Source organism: Parasteatoda tepidariorum, chromosome 2, assembly GCF_982258835.1.
Source record: "Parasteatoda tepidariorum strain Cologne lab strain chromosome 2, Ptep-v5.0, whole genome shotgun sequence".
Taxonomy (NCBI): Eukaryota; Metazoa; Arthropoda; class Arachnida; order Araneae; family Theridiidae; genus Parasteatoda; species Parasteatoda tepidariorum.
Window position 1 is genome coordinate 34234282 of NC_141756.1, and position 14451 is coordinate 34248732.

Below are 14451 nucleotides of genomic sequence, written 5' to 3' on the forward strand. Positions count from 1 at the left end.
ATTTTTCACATCATACCCTAAAGAATCATGAAGCAAAAAAGTAAACTAGATTATTTTTCAGAATGAATTTACTTTACAGTTTATTTAAGAATTTTAAGACTTTTAGCAATCTTTTATCAAGTTGAAAGGTAACATGCAATATTTATTTCTTATCTTAATATGTTTATCAATTATAACAGAGAAAAAAGATGCAAAAATGGTTTTTTGGGTGTTAAATTGAAGTGTTTTATCGATACTCAACTCTAAAAGATCAAGCTACGATGTCCATTTTTTGCATTTTATTAATGGGTTAGGCAATTTATTTCTTTACTCTCTAAAAATGCTGTCACGTGTTCTCAATACAAAAAATGGTTTATAAACACTTATTAATTTGTCCCTGTGCTGTCATTTTCAAGTTTGTGCTATCTGTTCTTCAATTTGCCAAGGGCTTACTACTTTATTTATATTAAATAGTTATGTATTTTTGAAGGTCGAAGGGAGAATCATAATACTTTTTTCTATGAAATCAATACTTTACTAATACAGCACACCGAAGTTATTCTGTATCAGTAAACTATTAATTTCATGGAAATAAATTGAGTGTTTCCCTTTTATTAAATATTGATTAAAGAGAGAGGGATAGAAAGAGTTTTAATTTAGTAAAGTCTTGCATAGGGCAGAAAGATTAGTTAGAATAATACCGAAGTAGTATTGTATGCTTGAATTTGAAGAGGGATATTTAGTGAATATATTCATCAAATGGAATAAAAGATTTACCAAATGTGTCCAGTAATCTCATTCAACAAAGCATTACCTTTGTTAGACAAATGCATTACAAATAATGATGGCTTGAGAACCATTCGAAATTCTAAAGAGGTCTAGCTCTTTATTATTAAGTTCTATCCATGCCTTGATTTCTGACTAGTCTTAGTTCCACTATTTTGGCACTCTACTTTTCTGAGGTGCATTAACTTATTCTGTAACTTGCGAATAATGAATGGTAGATATTTTAAGAGATGAGGTTATTAGCGCATTTTCATAATATTAATTCTAAATATTTTTAGCGGAAATTTAATTTTAGAAGTAATTTCAGTCTTACTCTTTTAACTAAGTTCTTTGCTAGGCTTAGTGCTAGCTCTATTTTGTGCTTTTATACGCATTCTAAATCTGAAATTACTGGAGAGATATATCACATTGTTCAATTTCTTTAACTTTAGTTATTTTTATTATTTTTTTTCTTATGGAAGAAATGTGAATTCTGAGTACAGATATCTCAGAAGTTTGCAAACCTATATTAATGCAATTTGATATAGTTTCACTGTAAGAAATGTCACGCATTATTTCCAGCAAAGTTATGATTTTTCAGACATTTTCATCAGATTACAGTGGAAAATAAGTTTTATTTTTGTGAAATGTTTCCAGGATTCATTGTTTTTTTATGCTTTGCACAGTGGCGTACATAGACTTACTAGGGACGACCCCTGAAACATTTATGAATGTGCCCAATCTTAAACTTAACTAAAATTTTTTAAAAATTTAAATATGAAACAAAAACACTCTGACGAGGCATTCGGGTATTTATAATCATTCCTTTTATTTCAGTTTATTTATTTTAATTTAAATTATTTTAATATTCATTAATAACAATAATTGGGATGCAAAAGTGCGGAATTGGATATTATATTCACTTACCGATATACCGCATTGAAATAAAATTTATCTCAATAATACGAGAAAATAACTCACTATCTCACAGTAATTATATTCAGAATTTAGTTGCTAAAAGCGATGAACTAGATCATTTAATTTTCTGAAATTTGAAAACGATAATCAGTTACAAAACTATGGGCGAACTAGTTGCGCCTTCGTTATTGTTGCATTTTTTAAGTGATCTAGATAGGCCACTGATGTTTTTCTGTTTTTGATTTGCTCTTGAGTATGATGTTTATTATTTAGAAGAACTGTTATGTTTAAGATTATTAAAAAGTTGTTAATTTTTTAACTTTAGTATTGGTAGTATTTTCAAACAGTTTGTTAAAACTTGCTTGTTATGAGTCGAAACTATTTTTTATAAGTTTGAAAAAAAAAGTAGTCCGAGCCAATTTTAAGTTCTTTTATTAACAATTTTACAGAATTTTTTTTTTGCAGCACCAATTTGCATAAATGAATAATTTAAAACTTTTTTTTAACTTGTTTTCACAAAACATATACTACATATATAATTTTTTTACCGGGTTACAGACATTTATGAAATAATTTTGATGCTACAAACAACTTGTGTAAACTATGTGATCAACGATATATTACATGATTGATGAAAACATAATATTGTAGTTAAACGTAAGAAGAAATATACATGTCCTACTCAAAATATTTACAAAAACAGCAGTTTCAGCACCACTTGAATCTGCACATTTGGATAAAAGGCAGAAACATGCTATCTAATGGCTAAAAAGCAGATGACGAAATCACAACAAACGTCTGTTTATACCAAACTATATTTCCTTAACTAATACAGATTATCTGAGAAATGAAAAGAACTGTAAACGATTTGATGAACAGCAAAAATAGATTATTTAAAATAAATCAGCAATAAGCCAATAAGATATTCCTTTAAATTTACTTTTATACAAGGAGATAAACAGACGCCTTACTTCTTCAAACAGGAATTGGTATTGAAATAAATGTAAGACTTAATACTCGTTATGATTTAAGGTATGCTTAAAAAATAGATCATTTCATTCTCATAAAATAATATCCTTAATTTAAATATCGAAGTTATTTAGAAAATTAAGATAAATATACACTGTCAAATTACGTTCTTTAAATAATTACATTTAATTTTCATTTCTTTTCTAAACAAATGCAAAGGAAAGCGCTTCAAAATTATTTTGCATATGAAAGTAAAATTAAAAGAAACATTATGCATGATTTGATTCTCTCATAGTAATAGGATGCTCGCAATCGAGAAGAAGACCACTGATTTACAGCCACCTGACCTATAGCCTCAGGGCCAGCTGGTTGTTTATAAACAAGATGGCGCGTTAAAGTTAAAGCTGTTAGGTTTGCTTTATTGTCGGCTTCCTTTTATTAATAATGATAAATTAATAGCTCATTTCTTTTGTTTCGAAAATAATTCATGACATATTTCAAAAATTTATAAGAATTCTTTAGTTACGAGATTATCGCGTGAGATGATAATCGATTACGAGATAACAAATTGGATTCATATTTGTCTGGTTAAGCTAACTCGAAATAGAATAGAAAGAGCATTTGCTAACATAAACAAATGCCGCATTTCAACAGTCTATCAGGATTGATACCCACGATTACGTACCTTTTAGGCAAACATCTATCCCATGAATTAGCGTTTTTGTTGCTCATTTCTATCCACCGCAAATTCCTTATACATCTGTACCATAAGTGCTTAAGCACTATTAATACTGACATCATCACGACGCTTTACTAAAAGTTTCATCTAGCCCAACTGCGCCCTCTAGAACCACTTACAAGAAACGGTTAGATGATACAGTAGGTTTGAATAGTTAACACTCTATTGTTTTCAATATAGTGTTTTTGCCATATTTTTGTTAATTTCTGTATGATTACAGTTTTAGTATGGAATAAATAATAATTAGTTGTGATTCATAGTTTTAAAGTTAAGTTTGCATAATTCATTTAGATAAATTAATGAATTAAGATTAGATTGCGCTGATATATGTTAGTGTTTTGAAAAATTTTCTCATTGGGCATTTGTGTAGAAACAAAATATTCTGATCAATTCCATTTTTTTAAATCTTAGATTTTAGTTCAATTGTTCGTAAAAACTATATCAGTCATATTTTTTATTTATTCTTGTTTATTGCAATGTGTCATATGATAATTTCGAATCTAAACTGAGAAAAATGTTACATAAATAATGCTTGCCCTCATTCATTCTTTCATTAGTTGAAAAGGATCAATTGTGCATGTCATGCATAGAAGCATGACGGTGGGAATTCTGCAATATTTCTTATGCAGTGAGAAACGATAAAACTTAATGAACTTTTTTGAAAACAAATACATTATATACAATGACATCAAAGTCGAAAGACTGATGAGACAAATCTTTTTTTTTTTTCACGACTTTTTTTCTTGTATGAATGCATCTTGTAAGAATTCAAAACATTTTTTTCTTCAAACATCTGTTATATTCATTCCGTTTACGCCACTCCTGAAAAATAGAGAATAGTAACATCGTCAAAAGCTTAATTATAATAATAAAAAAATAAATCACTGGAGCAAATAAAGTATTATAAACTAATAGTTAATTAAATTTCAAAAAAAATTCTAAGAATTTCTGTAAATAAAAAGTCGATATCTTAAGGACGCAGCTCAACCGAGAACGTATAAATGCAGTCTGTAAATATAATTTCAAAGACTTATATAAAAGTGCACAGAATAATTTCTGTTTGTATTCTGTATAATTAATGACATGCATTATGAAGTATTAATTATATTACGTGATACATTATAATGGCGTAAAGCTTTTTTTCGGGTTTTACGCTATTCCATGCACCATATTCTATATAATTTATGTATTATCTCAATTTTCTTATTAAAAATTCTTTACTCTCTGTTAAAATTGCTGTCTGCTTGAAGTTTAGAACAATCTATATCATTTTATATTTAAAGTCTTCATGGAGGTAACAGGTGGTAATAATTAAATCTCTGATGTAGTATTCATAACACCTACCATAAGCTCTTTAAGAGCTTAAGAGCTTAATAACATCTACCTTAAAAAAAGGTGTGTGTTAGAGCTTCATAACACCTACCATAAGCTCTTAAGAGCTTAAATTATAGCTTGATTTTTGTCTCTAAATAGAATGCATTTTCGACCACTTTATGACCAACTAAAATCGGCACATTTCAAATGGAGGTTTGTTCGGATGCCAATTGTTTTATGAATGAGGAAAGCAAAAGTTATTGTCATTTAAGATATTGGTTGCTTTTTGTGACTTCTAAGACATAATCGATACAAACTAAAAATAAAAAAATGATAAAATGAAAATTTTAAAAGACACGTTTTTAAAGCAGATAAAAAATTATTCTATTTTTGTCAAAGCTGCAACGAAAAACGTTGGTTGAATCACTTTCGTCATAAACATCAAGTATCATCAAAGTCTTCCACTTGTTTTGAAATAAATCTGACATTCATTTTAAGTTTGACAAAATTAGAATTTATAAATTTTTCAGATTACAAACTTTTTCAGTCCACTCAAAAACGCTTTTTCAAAACTTTTAATTTTTTTACGTGATGCAATGTTTGGTTCTTGCCTTATGTTGAAGCGGGTACTTATGAAATAATTCTCTTCATATTACAGCCATACGGAGCGATTTTATTTAAAAAAAATATTAAAAAACTTTTTAAATATCTCCGAAATGTAGTAATATGTTGCTCAATAATATATAGCTCAATAATATATTACAGTTATTAAAGGAGAACATTGTTATAACTTTTAATATATCTGATTCTCCTTTAACCATGAAGAATCCAGTGATGAGGTTTGTTTGTATATATATTTTTTTGTAATTTTGTACAATGTTTTCGATCACTTTGTGTCATTTCTTTATATTTTAAATTCTGGTTTTCAAATTGCCCACTTTAAATGACCTTTTTTTCCTATTTGAATTCTATGACGCCAAAAAGTACGCTTATGAGAGTAATGAAGATCTAAAGATTTAAGTCTTCATTGAAATTTTAATGTCTTTTTTCAATCTTGAGAAAAGTGATTAGTATTGCTTTAGTGCTATTGGATTAAACTTTTCTGCTCTTTGATCAATACTCAGTGATCTCCAGTCTTCTGTAATAGGAGAAATTTCATTTAACAGCAAAGTATCTTAAAAAATGACAAGTTTAAATAAAATTTCTACATTTATGAAAACTTTCATTTTGAATGGAAAGGAAAGTGAGAAATTAAATTCGTAAAACGCTCTGAAATAGATGAAACTAAAATAGTAGAAAAAGAAAGATTTCTTCATTTAATACATTTCTTTTTCTGAGGTTGGAAAAGTTTTTCTCAAAAATTTATCTACAAGAACATTATAACAATCCCAATTATTTTGAATAAATTCTGCTTATAAATTTTTTTACACATGCTCGCATGTTATAATTTTCATTTTTTTTAACTTTAACACTTAATATCATAGTCGTATTATTTTATTATTAGCAAAGTATCTTTTCAGCGGGTTTATTTTTTGCATTAAGGAAACATGTTCCTCACGATCCAGAGAAGTCTACATCCTTAAATTCTTTATCTTTATTTCTTAGTTTTATTGTATTTGATTTAGTTTGTAGCATCATTTGCGTTTCGTGCAATAAAGTGAATTTTGGCACTTTTAAATGAATCTAAATTTCTGTTATCTTCACTGTGAAAAATGGATACTCAAAGATCACGTTTGTTTTTGACGTAACTGTTTCCTAGTATATGCTCCGAGAAAATTTTTCATCAAAATGACGAAATAATTATTGCTACTTCTTCGGGGAAACGAATTTCGTCAAAATTAAAGAACTATTTAGTGATTCGTTTTTTTACAAAAGAAGAAAAAATTATGGAGCTTAAAGTATCAAATTTTTTTAATTTATTCAGTTTTTCGTGGGCATTATTATAAGTTGATCAATTCCGCTCTAACAGCACGCGAAGGAGAGATTACACTTATGCTTGAAGCGGAATTTGATCCCGGGATCTTCCTGGTACGATGTCAACTCCTTGACATTCAGTCGGTTGACTTTGCTGCTTAATTCTTGAATGTCTAGTCTTCATTTTAGTTTACAATCTCCCACAATGCACTATGATGGTGTTTCGAGTTGAGTAAATATTTTCGTCATATATTCGAGAGTACGCATTTCTTCACAAATCACGTGACTTCGGACAAAATTAATCTCAGAATTAAATTAATCTAACGGAAAAAATTTATCTCAAAATGAACGAAATATGTCTCAAGAATTGCTGAATCGTCACCAGTTCAACATCGTAAAAAGTTAAATAAATATAGGTTCTTATTATGTTCATAGTTTAGATCTCTCATGTCGCTTATTGGAAGGAATCATTAAAAACGACCTCAAATTTTTATACAAAAAAACCTATCTTGATTATTCCCATGTTAACTGTCTCTTATAACAATGAGTGCCAAAGGGAATTCCTTACTAAGCGTTACCAAGAGTCATTTTATTTATGACAGTGTCAGGCGAATAACAGTGTTGGCCGCAGGTAGTAAAAAAAAGGAAAAAAAACCTCCTCGAGGCAAGTCTAACTAAGTGGTTGTCGAACATCTATATGTAAATAATATTGGACATAAAAACTGAAGTATCGGTTGATTTTCGACTTTATTGAAGCCAAAGTGATAAAAACAATAATTCAAGCAGAACAATTTCTACGCCATAAAGTACTTCGCAGAAGTATTTAAACGTCGCGAAGCTTTTTGAACGTATCTTTTTCGGAGAAACAGCGCATTTGCTACCCTTATGTTGATAGGCTGTTGGTTTCTTTATGAGGTCGTGAAACAACGAATTGAGGTGTTTTTTATGAAAAGTAAATTTAGAAATAGCTATAAAATTCGTTTTTGAACAGAAATATTTTTATTTTTGTTCGTAATAATTCATACTGACCAATGCTATTATTTGGTTTTAGTGCAGATATTAAAAAAGAAATGATATTTTACACAATAAATTTATGGATCATAAAAATAGTTTGTGTAGAATAATAGTTACAATATACTCAGACCCATATCTAAAAATTCCAGTTCTTACTTTTCCAGTTAACTGAAAGAGATTAGAGTTTGCATTTTTTTCAAAATACAGAGTAGCCCCACAATTCATGTATGTATTAATTACGATATCAGCTAATATATAGAAACAAAATGTGATAGATATTATTTTGCAAATAATTATTGCAAAAAATAATTATTGCTAGAAACTTTTAACCCTTCTGAACTCGCTGTCGTGGTTCTTAACAGCATGGTCTGGCACTGTGATGATATGGCATTTCAATAATTATTCGAAAAAAAACCCATTTGTACTGCAATCTAAATTTTATAAATTTGAGTGAATCCTCAAAGATTTGAAAATTTTAAAGGCATTTCATTAGAAGCAATGAAGATATTTAAAAAAACAATTTAAGTAAATAAATAAAAACTAAATCTTTGGTTCTTCGTCTTGAAAATAATCAATCAAGAAAAAAATTACATAATTTGTAATAAGCAAGAACCAAATTAAACTATGGTAAATTGATTCAACAAGCCTTAAACTGAATTCGACTACAAAAATAATATTGACTTTTTTACAAATATGATCCCTATAATATAAACCAATGTTGTCATCCTGTTCAACAAATATGATAGTTCTTTGAATGTAATATATGTTAAGTTGAAAAATTAGAGAAAATGTAGTCCGCAAAAAAAAAAAGATATCACCCTGAATAACTTTCGTTCTAATGATCGGATTTTCACGAACTGAAAGTCAATCTTAATGGTTCCCGGGGGTGACCTCAAATATACTAATTAACTAGTGCTAACTATTAATTAAGTTACGAAATCAGACACAAAAACGTACTTTCTCTGAATAAACATAAATTTTTTTTTACATATTTGGAATCTAGACACTTGAATTAGGGGGGGTAGGCAAAAGTTTGAAAAAATTGGGTCATAAATTGGGTAGCAATAAAGGTTTATATATTTGGCGATAGTCCAGAAAACCGCCAAAAAAAGTCGCCAGCGCAAATGAATATTTTAAGATAACCCATTGACTAATTCAAAAAATTAATGCTTAATTTTACTAGGTTGCTAGGCAACCTAGTAAAAGAACTCTGAATGTAAAAAAAATAAAATAATGTTCATTAATTTCATAATGTAATTGCTGGGAGAGGTTTAATTAATTGTTAATAGAAAATATCTCGAAGTTTCTAGGCAATAGAAAATTTTTAAGCTGATTTCTGTCCAAAAAGCAAAAAAAAAAATTTTTAAATCTCCTTTGAAAAGAAAATTTGAATTGATTTATAAATTATTTATGATTTTTTAAGTTTTTAGAATTTAAATACATGAACTTTTTATCTGATATTATTTAGATATGTTGTTTTTGCTATATTTATTCGAAGATTTCTTACTAAAATCAAATTGACATAACTTATTATAGCTGTATACAAAATTTTAGGGATAGTTATTTTTACAGATTTAATCGAGTCTTCTAGGCAAGAAAGTTTGAAGAAACAAAAAATGCTTGAAAAATAATATGCAGATTGTATAGTAATTCTAATACACATTCACAAGGTTTTCTATAATTTACGATATTTCTTTTTTCTATAACTCAAGGAATTGCTGAATGTTTAGGGGCATTTTAAAAAGATTGAAATATGTTATGTTTAAGAATAAGATATTGAAATAATATGTAGCATATTGTAGGATTCATTGTTTAAAAAATCGCTTCATTCTGCTAGATATTTAGGTTACATGGTTTTCTTTGGATAAAGATTATTTGCAAATAGCACATACATTTCGATACATTCTGAAACTTACGTTCGCAAATTCACCATAAAATGTCACACAGCTTATTCTTCAATTACGATAAGCTACATTTACCCCCAAATACTGCTACTATGATTATTTTTGTTTTCTTATATATATCTGATACTCTATTTTTAAGTAGAGTTCGTAAGATCCTTAAGATACTGAAATGGGGGCACAAAAATTTAAAAGACAAAATATTTAATTTCATTAACTCAAAATATCTGGTCTCAAAATTTTAATTTTTAAGTACTTATAACTTTTACAATATTGATGCTATTACGTTTTTAAAGACCACATAAATCCTGTTAAAATATAGAAATGCTTATGTTTACTTTAACGAGTGTAAAATCCTTATCAAAATAATGATCAAGACTCAAATGTAAAACGGTATAATTGATGATAAAAACTCACCTGGCTCAAAAAATATGAAGAGGGAAGTAAAAGTCGACATGTTTCGAGCGTTCAAATATAATCGCCCATTCTCAAAACTTGTCAAGCTTGAATAACTTGTGACTTTTATTATTGGACACTCAAAACATGTCTATTTTTATTATCATCTATTATTTTTTAAATGAATGAAGTTTTTATATTTTCGATTCAGTTTCTTAGGATTATCTATTTAGTTACACAACATATTAAATTATTTCACTCGATATTAAAATAAGTTTTACATAAGCTATAGGCCCAGGTTCTTTGATTGAAAAAAATAATAATTCACTACTTTGTAAAAAAAATAAATGTAATAAACTAAATGAAAGTAATAAAATAAATATAACTATAACTACAAAAGTAGATGCAGCCACATGATCGTTTTACCCATGTTGGACAACCTTCATCTCCTTAACTGCCACAGCAGCATTTTTTTTAAAATTAGGCACTTACAACAGGAGAAGAAGTGCCTAACCATGCCTAACCATGTGATTTAAATCAGTTTAAATCGGATATCTGAAAATGACGTCACGCGTGAGCGTTGAACCTGATTGGCTTCTGAATCGACAAATGATACGATTTGCATACGATGATATCACTTGTAGGAATCCAATAGACTACTCATGGTCCTATCCTGCAAATTTTTTTTTTGCAAAAGATTTTTACTTTCAAGTTTAGTTTATTTATTCAATATTAAAATGTATAAGAGTGCAAATTTTTTTTTAGTTTAAGGATGTTCCTTTATTGATTTAAACATAGTAAATTAAAGATAAATATAAAGAATATTTTTACTTATAATTGAGAAACATTTGAATTTCAAAGAATAATTAGCCTTAGTTACCCTTTAGAAAATGTAAGATATAATAAAATGTGATTTTGGAAAGTATTGCATTTTCATTAAATTATTAATTCCTAAAAATATTTGCAAAATTATAATTTAGTGAATGAAGACCTTATTAAAATTTTTTCCAGACAATTTAAGGAACGATTCAGGGCATGATACGATTTAGGACACATTAAAAAAACTATTATGCAGGACATCTTATAGAATGCGTATGATTCAGGACACTTTAAGGAGCACGTATGATAGATAAATAATGTAAAAAATTCCGGATCAAGTTACGGTTCGGAGAAACTCAGGGTGCTGAAATCGATAATCTTATAATATATATATTTCAGAACTTATCTAATAATCGATATTTCAGGCTGCCGAAATCGATTTTATTACGTACAAGGGTACTTTTAACGTAAAATTTTACGGAAAAAATTCTGATACGTAGTAATTTTAACAGTAATGTTTACTGTAAAATTCTTGAATCACAGAATTAAATAATGATAACTGTAAACTTTAACGGAAAAAAAAAGGATTGCGACATAAAATGAATTTTGCGGATGATACATCCAGAATGCTAGAACTTTTTATCGTAATTTAATCCAGAATTTTTTACAGTGCAGGACACTTTTATAGAACACGTATTATTCAAGCAATCTTAACGAACATGCTTTATAAGGATAGTGCTCCTAAATAATCTAAATCATGTTCTCAATATTAGCAAACGTTGATTGACTTTTTTATTTATACGAGTATAATGCTCCTGTTTTGCAGTTCAATGCAAAGAAAATACAAAGAAATCTAATGCGAAAGGAAAATATCTACAACTACAGACGGACTATAAGTAAGAGTATAAGTGCAGACGCTATAAAAATGGTTTATCCAAGTAGACTAAATGGTAATAAGTTTTGCATGAATACGAGTACACTGTTTGACAAAGGCGTTATACTAAAACATTTCAAATTTAAACATTATTTTCTCAAATCTGCTACAAAAAAGTACATTAACGTAAAAAATATTATTAATTTAAGAAAATACTTGAAAAAATAACATTTAGTATGAAGTGTTTTGATTATATATCAAATTACAAGTATTCAACTAAAAAAACAGAGAAGAGGTTTAATGTCAAGCATTTCTTCTGAGTAGCTCATTTTTTTGTTGTTTATCGAGCCTATTTTTAAAATTAAAAGAGTCGCGAGTCTCAGAAGAAAAAAACAGCAATTCTTTGACGAAATTAAGAGCACTAATTCAAATATTATTAACTTTCTCTTTCAATATTTTGCCTTTATGAATATTAAAGTTAAATTTTTTTCAAAGTTCCTCCGAAAGGATTCTTTTTTTCATGGACATAATTTTGATTAAGACGTTTTACTTAAGTATTATTTGACAATGAAGAAGCATAGTCGATTGCTTACTTACTGGAACAAGATACATATTTCATTCATAATTTAAAGAAAGGTGAACCAGAATACATTTTTGAACCCTTTTTAAAAAAGCATGCATTACTTTCATTTTTTTATACTATTACACAGTGCAAAATAATATACGAAAATACACACTACTATCTTCAATAAGCCATTTTCAAATAAATGAATAAAATATACTTGTTAAAGTTTATGTTTTTAATCTTTAATTTAACCGTAAAAATAATACTTCAATATTTAGTTTCTTTATTTTAATTTTAATGAAAATATCCGCAATTTGTCTTCAGTATCTTTTGATTTTAGTGTTGAAAAATTAAAATAATTCAAAAATTAAAAATTAATATTTTTCTTTTATTATATTTTTTAATATAACTATAAAAAAAAACAACATAAACGCTTTCTTCAAATTTAAAAAGAAATGAATTTGCGATAATTCTTACAATTAAATTACATGCAAATATTTTTAATATGTTTTGAAATTAATCGTTTAAATTCGAGGAAAAAAGATATTTAAATGAGAATTTAAAGCTTACTCACCTCTTGGAGTTTGAAATGATGGAAAAAGGAACTCTAGTCTTATCTCACACTCGAATTGAGAATAAGAAAATTTAAAGACGTAATTTTCTACTAAATGAAAGATAATTAATTGCATTGTTTTTTTAACGTATTCAATAAAACGTGATGATTTTTAAAATTATTTCATTAATAGTTACCTTTCGAAACATTTTCCTTTTGTGTTATAAAATTTAATTACTATTTATAGTTTCTACGTTGTGGACACCAAATGTTGTTGCAGATTTAATTTTTAAATAATTTAAAATACATGATCTTACTTTCGAGTGCTTCCATATTTTCTGAGGGCTCCTTTATCATATTGTCGCATTTCCCTCATTAAGTGCACTGATCTGGGACTGGGACCAGGCCGTATCGTTGCAGTTTCTGGGACAACAGAAGTGTCGCAGTTAGAGACGTACGTGCTGTTCTGGGACGTGCGACATTTCCACGTGTAGCGGTGATTTGGATTGCGACGCAGGGCGGCACGCACGTACGCTTTGCGAAGCACTGTTTGAACCTTCAATAGAAATATGAATTATTAAAAATGAGTTATGAATAGGATCCGACGTTATGAATACTTCATGAATAGGAATTTCGGCTTTATGTCATTTAAAGAATTTTTAGTGCAACACTAAACCTAGAAAGAAAAAAATTGCTATGTATAAAGAGATAATTGAGTTTCATACTTTTGCTAAAACAGCTTTCCTTTTCTTAATGCGTCACGACTGTTTTCCTAAGTTTAGTTTTTTTTATTCTAAGTCTTGTCGGTTTTTTTCTAGTTTAATTAGTTTTTATTTAGTTTTTTTTTCAAATCTATGTAATTATCTGTCTCTCTAAAATTAGTATTTTAAAATATGTGTTCATATAAAATAATAATAATTTTGCATTTTATTAAAAAAAAAATTTTTCTTTGCATTTTTAAAAAATATCAACTTAAAAAGCAATGATGGATGAGAAGCATTTAAGGATTGGTGAACAGAGATTCCTAAAATTTTAAAATAAAACTATGATTTAAATATTTTAAGAAAAATGTGGATTTGATGATGCGCAGCTTTATGTCAAGACATTTGAATTTAGAACCGAAATTTCAGATTTTAAATAATGTAAAAACGTCTGGTCTAAACATAAATTTGAACGCACTGGGATTTGAAACACAGGGAAGGGGGAATTCTAAATTTTTGTTGTGCATTTTGTTTTAAAAAATAATAAAAAATCGACATTTTTCTAATAAAAATATTAATATTTTATTTTTAATTACAAAATTAATTTTACTTTTTCGAAGTTTATATTTTGACAAAATTGTTCACAAATTTAGCACAAAATTGTTCGCAATAAAACTAAAATTTTAAAAAGTTCACGAACATAAATTTTCATTTCTTAAGAACTTGTCTAAGATAAAATGCACTTTTTTTCTAACCTCCTCCATAATTCTATTTTTTTCGTGCTTACCAAAGTCAGTAAGCAGGCCTTGTCTTGAGTGTATATATTATAACAATTTAATTTTGGAGCAGTGGTTACGTTAAATATGAGTTTATGACAATTAATTTATTTTCTCGTCAGCAAGACTTTTAAAGTATATTTAAAGTAATATCCATAAACATTTCTATTTTTGAATACGCATATAAAATGTATATACCTGCCAAAATGCTGAAAATGATAGAAACTTTCTAAAGATTGTATTAAAAGTAAAAG

At 27.8% G+C, this 14451-nt stretch overlaps 1 protein-coding gene across 2 annotated transcripts in view; it reads right to left on the minus strand.

Annotated features, from left to right (window-relative positions):
• Positions 1–2080: 2080 nt before the first annotated feature.
• LOC107444653 (corticotropin-releasing hormone receptor 1) overlaps positions 2081–14451 on the minus strand; it is a 134452-nt gene continuing 122081 nt past the window's right edge. For both annotated transcript variants that reach the window (XM_071177410.2, XM_016058864.4), the window contains 2 exons: positions 13038–13276; positions 2081–4192 (listed from right to left, as the gene is read on the minus strand). In XM_071177410.2, coding sequence (XP_071033511.2) covers positions 4156–4192; positions 13038–13276 — 276 coding nt within the window. In that variant the 3' untranslated portion in view covers positions 2081–4155. The remainder of the gene's footprint in view (positions 4193–13037; positions 13277–14451) is intronic.